The sequence below is a fragment of the Solanum pennellii genome, chromosome 2, assembly GCF_001406875.1.
Source record: "Solanum pennellii chromosome 2, SPENNV200".
Lineage (NCBI taxonomy): Eukaryota > Viridiplantae > Streptophyta > Magnoliopsida > Solanales > Solanaceae > Solanum > Solanum pennellii.
Window position 1 is genome coordinate 42,559,356 of NC_028638.1, and position 17,997 is coordinate 42,577,352.

General features: G+C 32.2%; 2 protein-coding genes across 3 annotated transcripts; one reads left to right on the plus strand and one right to left on the minus strand.

Annotated features, from left to right (window-relative positions):
* The first annotated feature begins 2,870 nt into the window (after positions 1 to 2,870).
* Positions 2,871 to 6,186, plus strand: LOC107008960 (senescence-associated carboxylesterase 101-like). Of its 2 annotated transcripts, none has more exons than XM_015208186.2 (4): positions 2,871 to 2,974; positions 3,055 to 3,421; positions 4,345 to 4,917; positions 5,256 to 6,186. In XM_015208186.2, exons 1-4 carry the CDS (start codon positions 2,964 to 2,966, stop codon positions 6,048 to 6,050), a joined length of 1,746 nt encoding a protein of 581 aa, XP_015063672.1. In that variant the 5' UTR covers positions 2,871 to 2,963; the 3' UTR covers positions 6,051 to 6,186. The 2 variants fall into 2 exon arrangements, with proteins under 2 accessions (XP_015063672.1, XP_015063673.1); XM_015208187.2 differs by having other exon boundaries at positions 4,345 to 4,911.
* Positions 6,187 to 6,521: 335 nt separating this feature from the next.
* LOC107011684 (CBBY-like protein) lies at positions 6,522 to 14,696 on the minus strand. The gene is made up of 11 exons (XM_015211273.2): positions 14,411 to 14,696; positions 13,821 to 13,870; positions 13,541 to 13,604; positions 13,303 to 13,351; positions 13,134 to 13,202; positions 12,235 to 12,296; positions 9,293 to 9,373; positions 8,411 to 8,565; positions 8,190 to 8,274; positions 7,106 to 7,249; positions 6,522 to 6,793 (listed from the first exon to the last, which is right to left on the minus strand). Exons 1-11 carry the CDS (start codon positions 14,653 to 14,655, stop codon positions 6,691 to 6,693), a joined length of 1,107 nt encoding a protein of 368 aa, XP_015066759.1. The 5' UTR covers positions 14,656 to 14,696; the 3' UTR covers positions 6,522 to 6,690.
* Positions 14,697 to 17,997: the final 3,301 nt, after the last annotated feature.

The following is a 17,997-nucleotide window of genomic DNA, read 5'->3' on the forward strand; positions in this document are numbered from 1 at the left end:
TTCAACTCACCGAGCATTCTAGGACCTTCGAGATCATTTGTACAGTTGTACTGGGAGTACTGCTTATTTTATTCCATTTTATACGGCATTGCACTAAATAGAACGAATAAAAAAAGCCAAATATCACATATATTATTTTTATTGTGAGATAATACATAACATTATGTTAAACTTCTAATTATCCTCTTACCCAAACAAGTAAACTTTTTATTTGTTTTTTCTTCATTATAGTATTTTTTTTAAAATGATATAAATTCCATAATTTTTATTTGAAATAACAATTTATCCCTAATAAGTTTTTAGTTAGATTAATTCTTTTAAAATTTTAAAAACCAAATACAATAATTGAAACTATAATAATTAATATGTAGCTCGGATACACTAAAAATTAGCTCGAACACACAATATGTAGCTCAAATACATTAAACACTGGCTCGGATACATTAAAAACTAGCTTTGACACATTAAATATTAGTTTCGATACATTAATATGCAACTCAAACACATTAAAAAAATAAATTTTTTTAGAAATAATAGGAAATAATGGAAATAAGTAATACAAATACGTATATTTCTATAATTTGTCTCTATTTTTTTGGGGATACTCCTTTTGAATCAACCAACTGGGTCATGGCAGAGGTTGCGGCCCAAAAGGTCCTGGAGGCCCATTTATGTCCATTGGGCCCCTAAAACAGTCTTTAAATAGCCAACAACAGCAGAAGCAGCTCAGGCTGAACAATAACAATAAGTTAAAGCATCAACATTAGAAAATCAATAATATTTTGACTAAAATATGGAAATGATAATATATCTCTAATAATCCAACAAAAAAAAATGTTCAAAAAATAACTTACGTCCCACGAACATATAACATCAAATATCAAAAAAAACTGCCAGGTCTAGGCATAGGACTCTTAAATTAAGATTAATCAACCACCAAAATTTTTCAACAGATAACTCTTATTTACTTTCAATTTTGAGTTGGAGCTATATATATATACTAGTTTTTGAGCACGTGCTTCGCACGTGTGTTTCATGTGAATTTTTATATATATGTTAGAATGACTAAAATTTCATGGAAATATATATGTAAATTGTAATGAATAATAAAATGTAACAATTACAAAATAAGAATAAAGACCTACGGCAATAAAACATTCATAGAAAACTAAATTAAGAAGTTTAAGAGAGAAAAAAAGACAAAGAAACAGAATATTTAAGAAAAAATACAATATAGACATTATTCTTATAAGATTGATGTATATTTAGATAAAAAATAAGTACAAAATTAGTACATAACTCCCTGAGTTCTTATCGACTCCTTTCATATCCTATCAAAATTGAAGAGTCTTCATCATCTACTTTTACTATAAAATAAAAATAATAGCCTAATAATCTTGATAGGGGTTTCATGAGAAGTTTTATATAAATAGAATAGAAGGAATATCAAAAGATATTTTAAAGTTTTAGTTTAAATATTTGGAGGTTATGAATATGAAAAGATGAGAGTTACAAATATTAAGAGTATAAAAGTTGAATAAGTAATTAGAAAATAATAATAATAAATAAATGAAGAATATGAAAAAAAAATTAAAGTTAGCAAACCATGTAGAAAGAACAACTAAAGTTCTTATCATGTAATTAAACATCAATGAATTTAAATTTGTGAAGCTAGAGTTAGTCTTTGATAATAATCAAGAGGACATTATCAATGTGTGTCTCCATTTTGTAGATTTGCACCTTTTAATTTATTAAATTTCGTTATTTATCATAAAGAATAATACTTTATCCATATCAATTATTTTATTCATGAGAGGGGTTAAGGAAAAAGTTATAAGAAGAGAAAAATTAAAGAAATTTAGGTAAAGATTTTTTTTTAAAAAAAATTATAATTATTATATACATATAGATTATAGATGATAAATATCAATAAATTAGATATTCAATTAGAAATTAATCTTAGGAAGTCTAAAAGTCAATTAACATTTAATTAAATTTATAAAATCAAATATTTAAATATTTTATAACAATTTAATTTATAAAAGGGGTAAAACCGTAATTCAACTTTCAACTTTTTTGTTCATGCTTTTAGTAATATATGATATATATATATATATATATATATATATATATATATGAATTGAGTTGCTACTAGATAAATAGTACTACTTATTACATTGTTCTAATCTACCATTTTTTATTCTACTAGTCAAAAAATAAACCTCAATCAAATCTTTATTTCTAAGCAAATATTTTAACTTTACTGAAAAATACTTCAATTTTGATTAAAATTGTTGTTATGATACCAAACTTTACGGATGACCTTTTAGCCCTTGCACTATTAAATAGTGTATTTTAAAGATATATATGTGTCCACGTGGACATGTTACTATTTATAATTATACAATATTTATGATATCCACGTGGGCATATATATCTTTAAAATATTAAATAGTACAGAAATAAAAGGTCATTTCCAAAGTTTAGTATCATTACAATAATCTCGGTCAATGTTCAGATTTATTTCAGATATTTATCTCTAAAATAACTAGCTCAAAAATTATAATGTAAGGATAATTTACCCCGCGAACCAATGAAACTAATACTATCTCTGTCTCAATTTATGTGACACATTTCGCTTTTTGAGAATCAAACAAGTTAAGTTTGATAGAGAATTTGCTAATGGAATGCTCAAATTTTTTAAAATGAAATTTATATATTTATAAACTACCTAAAAAATATTATAAGTCACAATAATTAATAATTCAAAATATTTAAAAAATATATTAAAAATTTACAATAAAAAATTGACTTGCTTAAATTTCAAAATTCGAAATATGTTATATAAATTGAGACGGCGGAATTAGAATATAAATTAGGTTATCCTACGCAATGTTTGACAAAATCTTGAATTGGAAAGCCAGTTAAATATTCGTTAACTTGGATTTGAAGCTTGCTCTCCAATGGTGTCCTTGTAAGCAATCAACCCTATTACTTCTCTGTTTATCGTCTTCACTCAATGGTTAGATCATCTTCTTCTTCTTCTTTTTTCAGGTACAACACTGGACTGGAATTGGCAAATCTATTGTTAGGATCAGACCTATTGAATCAGTCATGGGAAGCAATTTCAAAGCTTCAAAAACAGAATCTCACTCTTTTGGAAGACCCATCACTTCCTTTCTCTGTTAAAAACCAAATTTATGAAAGCCCATCAAAGGGTTCTATTATAGCTTTTGTATCTTCACCCAATTGTGCTGTTAATCATTTGCAAGAAGAGTTTAGAGAGCTGATTTCTTCAGATCAAATTACGTCATTCGACTTCCTTCGCACCAGAAGTAATACTAGTTCCATCTCCATTCATAAAGCTGCTTTTGCCCTTTTTGCTTCTCTTGAGAATGAGCTCTCTCTTCTCAAACAACAGGTACAGAATTTTGCTTCCTTTTTTGATATGTACATTGAACGCGTTAGCATAATTGTGTTATTGTAATTTTATACATGTATTGTTGTTCCAGAAATGACAAAATTGTTAGTTAATTGGAGTAAATGATCCTTAATTTTGAGATGTAATCTTTGAGTTGATCATTAAAATGTATGACATTGTATAAGGAGGTAATTCATGGGATTAGAGCTGGATGATTAATTAGGGGTCGTTAGGTATAGGGATGGAATAAGCAAAGTTATACCATGGATTAGACCTCACTATGGTGGGATCAATAATTTCGGGACTAACTAATACTTCTAACCAACTGCACGGTGGGATAAATAATCCCGGGACTAACTAATAGCTCTAACCAACCGCAGGATATGATAATCTTACATATTATCTCGGATAATCCGTAATCCCTCATACCAAATGACTCCTAAGAGTATTGTGAATTGGATAGGAAATGATGAAAAGTTATCTCAGTGTTTACATTCGTGAATAAAGATGAGAGTATAGTGAGGATCACTTTTAGAGTTCAAGAATTATACACATATTCTTCAATTGGTTGGAATACGATATGAGTAATGAAAAACACAACCAGTAAGAAAAGATAGTTGGGGATGACCACGGCAGGATGCTAGGAGACTAGAGGAGGTCGCAACTCGCAATAATCCATAAGCATGGGGCCTCTGCTTGCAGAGGAATTGCTAACGTTAGACAACTAAACACAAAGTTTAATTATCCCTTCTTTAGCAGGGAGGATGATTAATAGTAGTAACCAAACACGAGATTAATGGAAGAAAGATACCAATGATTGCTCTCCAGCTTATAATGTGCAAATGAAATGTAAACTGTCGGCTGGATTATTTCTTATATGTGGAACTGATTTTGGCATTGTGGCTTTGTCTGCTTCGATGCAGTTCACCAGCAGCCAACCTCTAATTGTAACTGGACATTCTCTGGGAGGATCAGTTGCATCTCTCTTCACCTTGTGGCTGCTTGAGAGCCTTCCCAGCTATGGTGTGCAGCATATCCTCTGCATTACTTTTGGGTCCCCACTTCTTGGTAACAATGGCTTTCAAAAAGCCATGTCAGAGCATCCGATGTGGAGCTCTTGCTTCTTGCATGTGGTCTCAGATAAAGATCCAGTTCCAGGATTCCTGATCTCAGACCATAATGCCTCTGCTGCTACCTTGACTACTCCGACCTGGTACATGCCATTTGGTACCTATCTCTTCGGCTCAGAATCAGGTTTCTCTTGCTTCGAGGAACCACAGTCGATTCTGGAGTTGTTGATGATAATGAGCTCAAGATGTGCTGAAAGTGAAAATCTAAATAACTGCTCTCAGGTTATTGATTATGGACATATCTTGGAACAGTTGAAGAACAAAGCCATTTGCAGGGGAATCTCAGAGCTGCCTGACACAATAAGTAATCCACTTCAAGCAGGTACCTACCTACTGCTAGAAGCAACTGGAGTTGGAAAGGTACAGGTAAATACACTTCCTTGCTACTTGATCAAATTGTGATGTTCCCACTTTGATTGTTCATCTACCGAAACACAACGGGAATCTTGATGAAAGATAAAACTTGAGTCATTCAGGTGCATATACAAGTCGTAAAGTAAGAATTTTGTGTTGAAGTATTAAAGAATGCACAAGGCTATGTTTGTTGGTGGGATAGGAAGGCGTATAACATGAAATTAACTTGAGGCGAAAAATTCTTGGTTAAATGGACTAGAAAACGCCATACAGCAGAGTACTTCTTTCTTTTTCTCTTAATGTTTATTTTTGTCAGCAAATTTCAGATATTTGTCTCTTAACTGCTACAGGAAAATGTTAACTTGAGCTATCTTGCAATGAATATTGCTAAAAGAGCAGAGGTTCAGGCCAAACACAAGCAGAAGCTTTTCGATCCTTCCAAAATAAGTAAAACTAAGAAGTCCATGTCTTACCTTGAATGGTACATGAAAAACTCTTTGGAAGAGGCAGGGTATTATGACAAATATAAAACCAGACGTTCCAGAAGCAGAGACGAGATTGCAAGCACAGAAGACCTAATCAAGCATCACAGAACTTTGAAGCTTTTCTGGAAAAGAACAGTAACTGAAGTGGAAAATTTGCCCTGGAAGGAGGGGAGAACTCGCCGAAAGCGTTTGCTTTATGCTGCAACAAACTACCGAAGGATGGTTGAACCACTCGACATAGCTGAGTATTATGGTAGGGGAAAGAGAGATTATGTACTTCACGGAAGAAGTGAACATTATAAACTACTGGAGAAATGGTTAACTGGTGAAAATACTCAAACATACCAGAGAAGCCAAGCCTCTAGTCTAACAGTTGATTCTTGCTTCTGGGCTTATGTTGAGGAAGCTATGATCTCTTGTCAAGTGTTGAAAGATGGACAAAGTAGTAGTCCACAAGACCAAGAATCAGCTAGAGAAAACCTGATCAAATTTGAGCAGTATGTAATGGACATGGTTAATAACTTCTTGGTGTCTCCTGAGATTTTCTTGTCTCAAAGCAGCTTCATGCTGTGGTGGAATGAATACTCCAAAGTTGTAGGAAATTCATATACCTCACCATTGACTAATTTTATGAACGATGGATTTCGTAGATATGCTTAGCAAGTTATATCTCTGTAGGAAAATGTAATCTATAACTTAAAACTACTTTTCTATTAGTTCTCTTTAATGTAACCTGTAACTTTATAATTTGAGCTAACAATGCCTAATTAGACAGACCTCTTCATACAGATCAAAATTAATACTCTTACCGTTAACTATACGTTTTGGACAACTCGATTATTTTTTTTAGTACTTCACAAGCTTTTCGGAGCTCATCTATGAATTCTATTTCACTGAGGAACATAGAAATAAATCTGAAATTACAATCTACGTACTTAATGGTTAATGTCAACATGTCTTGAGGAAATTCTCATTAAAATACGCAGCTGCCAGCATAAGTAATTTGAGTGGTGGTAAGTACTCTATTCTTATCAGAGGTTTCAAGTTCAAGCTCAGAATCAAGATTAGTTGAGCCACAAAGTAGGAAACCCAAAAAGAAAAAGGCGCAGCAGACTGTTCAAATTTTTCACAAAGAGATGAAATGAAACCCAAAATTGATAAGTAATTCCACAAATGGTCAATGGCTATAAGATGTTTAACTTATGCCTGCATATTTCACAGTAAATAATTTTACAGAAGCGCAATTACACTCGCTTTTAAGTTTAGAAATTTTACAGGATTTTGGCTTTTGAATCAAATATCAGGATTCTTGTATTTGCCGCAGCCTAGATATTGTTAAATCTGCACCACCAAATCCATCCATTATTGCTTTAGCTCCGGGAAACTCAGCTCTGGCCGTTGAACTTTCTCACACACAAAAAAATATTATTATTCAGAAATAATATCCAGCAATGTTTATACTAATAAGTAAAAGAAAATTATCAAAAAGTAAAACTAGCTAACACTAATTTAGCAGGATAGATGTGGTACTAGTCTTATTGTGGAATGAAGTGACACATATTCTCACCCACATATAATATAGGATTATTTAGTCAATCCAACTAATTTAGGATAGAGTAAAGCTAATTGATTGATATATGCCTAGTGTTAAAGACAAAAAGTATTTATATTGCATTCAAGAATTTGGTATTTAAACTTGGTTTTGAAAAATCAACCTGCTCCGGACCACAACGCAAGGCATGCCAATTCGCTCTGCCCCAGCAACACCAGATAGACTTCCAGAAACAAGCACACAATTGTGCACAGGTACATCGGCATATTCTGCCCCAGCCCTCAGTGCAGCCACAACATTCTGCAATCTATATTAGAAGTAAATAAAGTATTAGACCACATTTAGATAACTGAACAGCAGACCTACTGTGTGCCAAATTGCAGTATGCACTCAATACAAATATGCATGAATTTCAGATAGCCACAAATGCTTCTGAGTAATTTGTCTTCAACTACAAATCAAAGCTCCAAATGTGAGCTATATGATCCACTATGTAACATGGACTCTTACTGCTCCTTTGACATGCTTTTGTCCAGGATGTACGATATTGTATAATATGGCTATCTCACAACATACTCTTACTGAACATTCAAAGTCACTGTATGAGTCTATAATAATATCTAGCATTTGCATCCAATTCTGTGTAGACATTGATTTGGCAGTTTTTCCTAAGATCATCTCTGTAACAAACAGAAATATCACCAACTAGTCTGATCAATGTGAATTCAAGTAACAAGGAATTCATTCAAACATGGCCATGCCAAATAAGTGTAATGAGTGAAGGAAACATGGTCTGAAATAGCACAAATGAGATCAATAAGAAGCTAATGCATTTACTATGATCCACCAGAAATGGAGAAGCAATTTCTTTTTGGACCAGAGTTCCCTTCCCCTCCCCCTCTTTTTTTTTTTTTTTTGACAAGTCTCATTACAATTAATTCACAGCAAATAATATTCTTCTTTCCTTGGGCATATCTCAAAGTACCACTAGATACATGAAATGTCCAGCTTCAAAGCATGTGGGAAACAACATGTTAGCACCCTCCATGAAGCATCTCAATTCAAGTTAATTGTTGATAAGATCCCCAACCATGTACGGATTGAAGTGCAGTTGATTATTGATTTTGACAAGTTTAATCAAGCATCTTCATCCAGGTAATATAATTTCTGGTGTAAAACTGAAAGTAAACCATTAAAACAACAAAATAATTAAAAAAAACAACAAAGAAAAGAATGATAGAACTAACCCTTCACTTGAAGTAGTATCAATGTCGACAGTCAACTTTAGTATGGAAGCAACCTCCTTAGCAATTCTTTGCTCCTCAGCGGAAACTGGGTCAAAATAATATAGAGGAGGTGTGCAGTTTCTTATGTTGAAAAATGGTACAAAGAGAGGCAACCAGCTTATGCCATGATATTTTAGCAGATTGTGCAACGAAATTGAACCAGATTGTCTGAGACAATTTACCTGCTTTTCTTGCTTCTTTAGCCAGTTGCTCACCTAGGTCAGATGCCACCCCTTCGCCTAATACAAGTTGGCCATAGGCACTTCGTTTTACCTCCTCAGTTCCAATTATTTTTATCTTTGCCATTTTATCATTTCCAAGCTTCTCAATGATAGATCTGTAGTGAATCAAAGAACTGGTTACTTTTCCAATGATTGGAAGAATGTATGCAGACTCTTTCACATCAAAACAACCCAATTTCTTATGGGAGGAAACCAAAACGAGTTTTTTGACAGGCAAGTGTAGAAGTATCACTGATGTTGGATAAAATGGGAATTACTGCATGCCAACTAACAGTCCTCTCTAACTAATGTTGCAACTTGCTTTAGAGATTTTACTTATTTCCTGATATGAATCAACCTGCAGAATCATTTAGTTTATATGATGACGTTCTAGCAACAAAGACCATAAAAAGCCGTTAAGCATATAATCTAGATCCAAGAAACGGATTGTTTTTTTACTGATAATGGCGTTTGGGTGATTTTGCACACACCTTGACTATTCTACCGACTACCTACTGCCTTCTCAGAATAGGTACAAGGTAACTTTGTCCATCAAGGCATAGGCAGATGGAAAAATCACCTAGTGTGTTTGTCTCTCATCATTTTCACCCACTTCATTAACCACCATGACACACCCTTGGGTGCTTTAAGAAACATCAATTTAACACTGGCAGATCCCCAAATTCAACAGTTTCAAGCGTTCGGCATTAGCAATTTAGACTAACGTATTCAATTCATTCAACCCTACCTCACCCTAAAGCTATATAAAGAACTTAATGTTCAAGAAAAAAAATTCTTATAAATTCATATTTGAAATGCAAAGAATTGAAATTAGCAGTAAACCTGACTTGTTTCTCCCCACTTTTACAGTAGGCTGTCAGAATCACTACTGGTACACCTTCTTCACATGCTTCATCAATAAATCTGCAAAATTCATTACGAGAACTATGACAAAACTAAGGAAGATCAACCAATCAAATTAATAAATACAAAGACCGCGGAATCAAACTAACTGTACACGGTTAATCGAGATGCTAAAGAGTTAGCCTGACATGCTAATATTCTATCCTGCAACCTCTTTCTTAATTATCGTGGAAAAGTTAACTTTAAGACATTTGAAAATGTTAGAACTAAATCTATGGATCAACGATGTGATAAATTGCTGAACATGTCAAAATTTAGATGCTTAAACCAATGAGCTTAGCAATGTTGCCACTAAAATCCAGTACACCCTCAAGATGAGTGTTGTAGAGATGTGAATGCTAGATGTACATGTGGTCATACAAGACTAAATAAGATTAGAAATGATTGCAGAGACATGGTGAATCTTAGGAGGTAAGCTGTCCTTGGAAGATGTTGTGGAAGATTAAAGCTAATCCTAAGTGGCTTGTTTTGGCCGAGTAGCAGCTAAAATACCTGCCTCACTCAAGATATGCTTCAGAGAAGGGGATTCGCCCTATGTAGTAGGTGCTTCTTTTGTGAAAAAGATCAGGAATCTGCAACTAATTTATTCCTCCATTGTAAACAAGCTGGAAAAATTTTGGGTCTCTTTTTTAACATATGTGAAGTGCAATGAGTCATGCCTTGCAGTATAAGAGCTCTATTAGAAATCTGGCTAAGTCAGAAAGTTGGCAAAAGAAAGAAGAAAATATGAAAATCACCCTCTTTGCATCATGAACACCATTTGGTTGGAAAAAAATAGCAGATGCTTTTGAGAGTCATGAGGTCTCAAGTTCAAATCCTAACGTAGGACGAAAAAAAATACTAGGTGATTCTTCTCATTTGTCCTAGCCTTGGTGGCCAGAGTTATTTGGTACTTGTTGTTGATGATAGATGATAGGTATCCCGTGGAATTAGTCGAGGTGCATGAAAGTTGTCCCAGCCAGGCGTACACCATGGTCATCAAACAGAGAAATAGCAGATGCTTTAAAGGCAAAAGTTCTCATATTACTGTTCTGAAGAAAAGATGTCTGCAAAATTTATATTTTTGGTGTAACAGCTATCTCAGATGTCTTAGCTTGTACTTTTCTGTATCACTGTTATGAATGTGCCGAGACTAGTTATGGAAAAGCAGCCCAATACCGCATTAAGTGGTTATGTGTTGGATCCAGGTTGATAAATACCACATTCCAGGAAAAATAGTCTTATGTACATTGTTGAGTGAAGAATCTAAATCCTCTCATCTCCACTCTTAGTCTGAGCTTCGTATCGCCTTTCTTCCGCTATCAATCCCTAGTCTTACTTCCAATAATCAATATTTTTGTATGTCCATTTGGGCCTTTTCCCATTTGAGTTGTTGAATTTACTTTCTGGAAGTGTAATTGAACTTAAGACTTATTGATATAGTTGAGAAGTTGGTTAATGTTACATTAGATTTGAATTCATTATATTCTTGGTACCTTTTCAATCAATTTTTACCCATCTTATTTAAAAAATGATTGCATCCGCAAGAAGGTTCATGTAGCAAATATCGAGGATAAAATAAGAGGCTGTCTCTTGAGATGATATGGTCATGTCCGGTGTTGAACGGCAGATGCACAAGTCTGCAGATGTTAGAACATGGTGGGTGAAGGTGTTAAGGGAACGAGGTAGACCTAAAAATCAGTTATACGAAGGTTTCTCAAAGGATCTACAATATCTTGGAATCCATGCAGACTTGGTGAAATATTAGGCACAAATCACAATGAAAGAAAATTATCTATATATCCGATACCTGTTAGTTGAGAATATGTTTCGCCATATTAGCATTTCTACTCTACATCCTATGCTTTTCTAGGAGTTGAATTTATATGCTACTAGAAAATATAAGGAACTGCAGGTAATTTTCATTTTTATTTTGCTTAATATTATCATGATATGAATTTAAGTGGAGTAACATAGTCACTGAGTATTCCGTAGCTGGTCCCAACTTGTTTGGGATTGAGGTAGTTGTTCTTGACTTCTTGTAAACCATAAGCTTTGCACACAAACTAAACACTCAAAAGTGTCAAGGATCCGAAGATTGTTACATATAGAAAGTCACAATATCTGAACTACAAGTGGGTCTCAAAACTGCTGGGTGTGGAAAAATATAGCTCAATGAAACCGACAAGGAACCATTACTTCTAGATATAAAGCAAAAAAGTTGTAGATTTCCTCTGTTGAATTTGACCCCGAATTTCTATAGGAAGGGGCAAGCGAGGTCATAACTCATATAGTAAAGCAAACAGGGATTAATCCCAGAGGACCTATTGGTTCAGCTACTGCATTAACCTATTGCATATTTAACTCCACTCTAATACAGCTATCACCAAACAATGAGGACTATGACTTGGATCTCAAGATGAGCCTGATACCAACTCAAATTAGAAAACATTGAATAACTCTAGAATTCTGAATGCATTCCCTCTAAAATTTGCTAAAAATAATAGGAGAAAAACCTGAATAGCCTCAATTTTTAATAAGAATAAACCTAAAAACCTGACAGCAGCATATAATACTAAAAGTAAAATCAACACGTAAATCTTTAAGCAAATAAAGGGAACATGATTTAGAGCTTCGACCCAGTGAAAGAAGATCTTTCTCTCCTTCTTCACTTAGCACTGCATTACCCAAATAAAAGAATGGAGTAACCATAAGAGACCTCACTATGATGCAAGATTAAAGGAGAAATCTTCCGCATGGCTCAAAAATCACTGAAGTTCAGACGAGGATATTACTTCATCATGAAATAAATGACCATTTGTGGAGAAAACTAAATGCATGTAACACATGAACAAATGACTTGAAGCAAGAAAACTACTTACTCTTCAACACCAGGTCTTAAAGGCAAGGTTTTTGACATGACAAGTTCATCCAATGCAATTCTCTACAAGCAATGAACCCATTATTCAGATTAGTACTTCAACCAAGATCATGTAAGCAATATTATATGTAGTTAGAAAAGAATATGAAACCATTACAAAACAAGTCCAATAAAGTACTCTCTCCATCCCAAAAAAGTTATCTTGATTCGGAATACAAGAGTCTAACTTATGTTCGGTGTGAATTCATAAAATCTTCAATGTTTCTGAAACAAAATTGACATATTTAGAAACTTAATAAAAAATCTATAAGTCAATAGTTAACAATTCAAAATATTTAGGAAGTATATGAAAAGATTATGGTCAAAGAAAATATTTTGCGACTGTCCAAATAGTAACTAAGACAATCTTTTTGGGACAGAGGGAGTATAAAAGTGGAACAGGAAAACAACAATTATCACACTGGATATAACAGTGAGTACAAGTACGAGAAAACACAATAGGAAATTGATTTTAGTAGGAGCTCAAATATTAAACAGTGCAAACAAAAACAAAAGAAAGGCGCAGGAAACAAGAACTATGAGATTGCATATAACAGAACAGTTCAAACATGTACTTGAAGACAGAATTGCAATTTGATTTAGTCAATGGAGCAGAGCTAAGCATGCCAACAGCTCTATGGGATTACCTTATCAGTAATGTTATTTTGAGTTCTTACATCAATTTGAAGCTCTATGATAACCATTAACCACTAAGAGACATGGGGGCAGGAAAATATTCTGCAGATAGCCTATTGGAAGCTATAGAAGGTTTTACTACTGATATCTAAAATATACCAAATGAAGTGAAAGAAATTTATCATCACATGTTCAACCTATCAAGCTTTACTTCTGAATACATACCTTCTCTCGCAGAACAGTTTTCATAAATGTCTCCTTCTCACTAGTGGGCAGTGATGTGGGCCAACCAATCTGAATAAAGAACAAGCTTATTTAAATTTGGAAGAGTACTTGAATTTTTTTTAGAATGAATACAAGGCACATATTAATGGACTTTTCTATGTGAGCTTACTCTATTAAAAAACAAGACCAACATCCTTTCTTCATCACCCATGCTCTTCCTGGAGAAAGCAAGAATAATATGTTTATGTAATTAGTCAGAGAGACTACTTAGGATGCTGTAGACTAGAGGTCAAAAATGAAACCAGGAAAAGATAGAATGTATTATTAAAATCAACTATGCAATACACTCTGATTCAGATAATATATGTATGCCTCAACTAAATCACAAAACCTCATGAACATCGTACTTTACAAGATCCTGATAAACTGGTTGGCTCCAATTTGCACAGTCCAATCCAAGCTTCCGGAATGCTGACATTAGTAGAAGAAAAAAGACATTTAGATTATCCCAGGTAGGCTTGTTTTCTTTTGTTTGTTTTTGTTATGCATTAGCTTGTGCACCATATTGGTGCATTCAGTCGTTAAGAATGACTTTTGTGATCATCACAAAAAAATGTCATTTCATAAAGAAAAAGATCCCATAAAGCATAGAATTTACTCTGTAAAAGTACAAAAAGAAAACCTCACCTGTGTTGAAGGCTTGGCGGTTGCCCAATCGGTCCACATCCATTAATACCCTAAACATATAAAAGTTGTCAAGAAAACAAAACAAAACAAAAAGTAACTTCCAGAGGAAAATGATGCTGAAAATATAACACAAAGATAATAAGCACATAAAAACCTTGAACATAAAATTAGATACATATATTAACCCTCCAGATTAACATAATCTCAATATTAAATCTGTTTGATTCTTTTTATTTCCCCTTGGAGAAGAAGGAGAGGTGAAAGTAAAGGAATTCAAGCATATGTTGAATTTCAGCTAATTTATCTAATTCAAATACTCAATTATTATTTTTCCATACCTAAAACTTCTCTTCTCACATTTCACTTCTAAATGTCAAAATATCAATGTTTTCACGATTGAATTTCACAAACAAAATGACAGTAATTGCGAAAAAATGTGTTCAATTTGATAATTGAGTAGTTAATACAAACAGGGCATTACATAGCACGAAAATACAATGCAGTCCGTAAAAAAGCGAAAAACAAACAAACATAAAAGCTCATGAATTATCAGAATGCACACACAAAAAAAGGACGAAAAGTTATTGTACCCTTCAACTTCGAGAAGAAGAGCGAGTTTCTGAGACGGAGTTTCCTGGGTAGTGTTGGAGAATGAACTTGACGAATTGAGAAATAATCCATGAGTGTACAGCTTGCCATTGATAGAATTGAAGTTTCTGGGGAAGAAAGAGGGAAATTGTAGGTGTTTTCTAGGAAAATCGTACAGTTTGGAAGAATTTTTGGTGCAGAAACGCAAAGTGTTGAGAACTGGACATGAAGCTCTTTCTATAGCCATTGTTGTTTTTCTAATAAAATCAACTCAACAGTTCATCAAGTAGATTTTTCCTCAATTTTTCTTTTGTCAAATTAACATTTTTAGTCCCTCAAATAGCAATAAATTATATTTTTTAATCCTTTATAATTTCGCGATAAAATTTAAGATTAACTTTTTTCGATATCATATTTGAAATTATTTTATCCAATTGAGAACAACATACAAGTACCTACTCAGCAATTAGAAGAAAATTGTGTTTGGGTACATTAATATAACACTACTTGTGAAAAAGATATAATTAATAAATTGTACCCAAAAAAATAGACTAATAAATAAATTTTACCTAATTTGGTTTGATTTTAGTTGCTCACTTAACTATATTATGTTTGCATTAATCTCATAATTGTCTTTTTCTATACAATGTTTCCATTAATCTCATAATTGTTTTTCTCTTATTTGTTATAATCATGTGGCATCAAATGGCAAGAAGATTAACTTGAGATTCTTATTCTCATTTTATGGCAATAAAAAGCTGATATTTTTTTTCAATAATAATTGTCACATAAACCTAAAAATATATATTTATAAAAGGTTATAAAACTTAATCTCCCTAAGAACAATTTGGTTTCATGGCCACCAAGCACAATTATAGTCATAAACTCTGTGTAAAATAATTCAGGCCTTTTAGCTCGTGAATTTTGGGCTTCTTGTGCTATTTGTTTGTTTGGACCTATATACCAACAATAGAAGTCCTCCAATTCTTGTAAGCCCAATCAGGACGAATCTATCTGCATTCGAGTTTTGAGAATAAAATTGTCTTTGGTAAAAATTATTACGGCAAATGACAGAAATCACACATTTTTAAGGTAAAATTATCATTTGTACTTTACAAGTTTATAATTATAAAAATCTCTCAAATTGATACAATAATATAAGCGTTGATACATTAATCTGATTCGTGATACAATTTAATTGTTAAGTAAGATACTTTACATTTTATACATGATACACTATTCTGATGTACATTTTATACATGATTCACTAATCTGATGCGCGAGATACATTAATCAGATGCGCTGATACATTAATCTTATGTGTGAAAATAAGGAATTTTGAAAATTTGTAAAACTAACAGGGGACAATAGTAATAAGAGAACTTAAAGGTAGGATTTCTGTCGTATCCAAATTATCTTACTCTCAAGTGGAACTATGGATTTCTGTCATTTATCCAAGTTATTTTACTCTCAAGTAGAACTATTCGCTCGATTCTAGAATAGTCAAGCCTCAAAGTGAGTGCCAAATTTCTAGCTAATAATAAATTTTTTTAGAAAAATAAAGGTTTGTTTATATAGTTTTTTTTAATACTCTAAAGGATAGTCAATTGAATATTCTTCTTCGAAAAAATATACCATCTATATAGAAAATAATATTACATATTTAAGTTAAAAATATACCTTTTATAGGTATATACTTAAAATTTATGCACTCTTCATGAAAATTCATAACTTTGCTGATATTCCACACAATCTCTTCCTAACCTTATGGCTTGCTTGTGAATGGTAAGAGTCGGGACGACGGAGATTGTTCGGTTAAAATCATTATTTTTCAATTAAATTTTGTATTTGTCTTAAAAATATATTAACTATGCATAAACTATTACTCACTTTGTTTGCAATTGTTTGTCATGTTAAGGTCATGCATATCCCTCAAGGAAAATTTAATACAAGGTGTAATTTGACCAATATAACCCTACTATATCAAGAATATCAAAAGTCCACCTAACTTTTCAATTGAACAATACTATCATTAGGGGCAAATATGAAAAAAGGTGATTAATTATTTCTTAATTATTTAAATTAACAATTAATTTTAAATATCTATTTTTTATATATCTGTCAAACAATTATGAACGAAGAGAATAATTCAGAACAAATCAATGGTAAGAAAAGTTTTTTTTTCCTCAATAAACTTGGAAGTACATATACATGTTTACATATAATAGTTCACTGAATTAAATGTTTTATTGACTTGTGAAACCAAGCAGTATTAATCTTATTTAATTAAAGGGTTCATCCACTTCTCAAATCCATATGCATTGACATTTGACACTTTGACAGTTGAGATTAAAAGGCTAATCATTTATTTAATTTGTAGATCCGTGAAATCTGGCTACTGCAATATTGTATAATTACACAAGTGACTGTTTGAATTTGGATATCCAAATAATGAATTTGCATATACAATCCGCGATTTTATCATCCGAGCAATTCTCTTTCATCGTCGTAATATTATTTAGTCCATATTTTCCCCTTTTTCATTTCTTGAATGTTGTAATTTGATATCTACTATATTTTGAGCTGAAATTTCTCTTAATAATTAAATTTAAATTGAACTATCATTTGAAGTTAATATTTTACCGATCCAAATTAAATATTTTAATTTGGGAGATCATTAATATTCTATCGATCCAAATTAAATATTTTAATTTGTGAGACCATTTATCTCAAAACTCAAAACTCAAATCATTAGAAAGAGAATGCTTTTATTTTACGATAAATTTTAGGAATCATATAGTTTTAATATGAAATTACAATTTATCCCTTTTTAATTTATAATTACACTAAGCCCTTAAAAAGTAACACAAATCGGATACATTAATACGTAGATCGGATTTATTAAAGAGTATTTCAGATACATTATACCACAAATCGGGTACATGATATATGTAACGGGTACATTAAAAATTACTCTCGAATACACAATATGTAGATCGGATACATTATAAAATAAATCGAATATATTAAATATTAGCTAAAATACATTAGTATATAGCTCAGACATTAAGAAAACCAGAAATTTTAGAGATTTTTAGAAATAAAACGAAATATTAAAAATAAGAAAAATATAAGAGAAGTATTCAGTAATCTTTCCATTATTGGATTTAGTTTATCTGCAGCAAAATGTCTTGTTCCATTTACATGTTACTTCATTTCAAAATGATATAATACATAAATTGTATTCTAAACTTGATTTCAAATTTTAATTTTGACCTTCAGTTTTCATAATGCACAGACAATCATTTTAACTATTCAACTTTTAAATAAATAAACAAATGAGTCCTATATGACACAATACACATAAGACAAAAAATGACATGTAGGACATGTGTGTCTATTTGTTCAACTTTATATAAGTTTAAGTGTCTAATTATGCACGCACTAAATTAAAGAGCATAAATATAATTCAAAGCCAAATTAAAAAGTATATTTATATATTATGCTTTTCAAAATAAATAAATTTTCGAAGATATGACACACCATTTAAAGAAGTTAGTTGAACACAATTATCGAAGATTGTCAATGT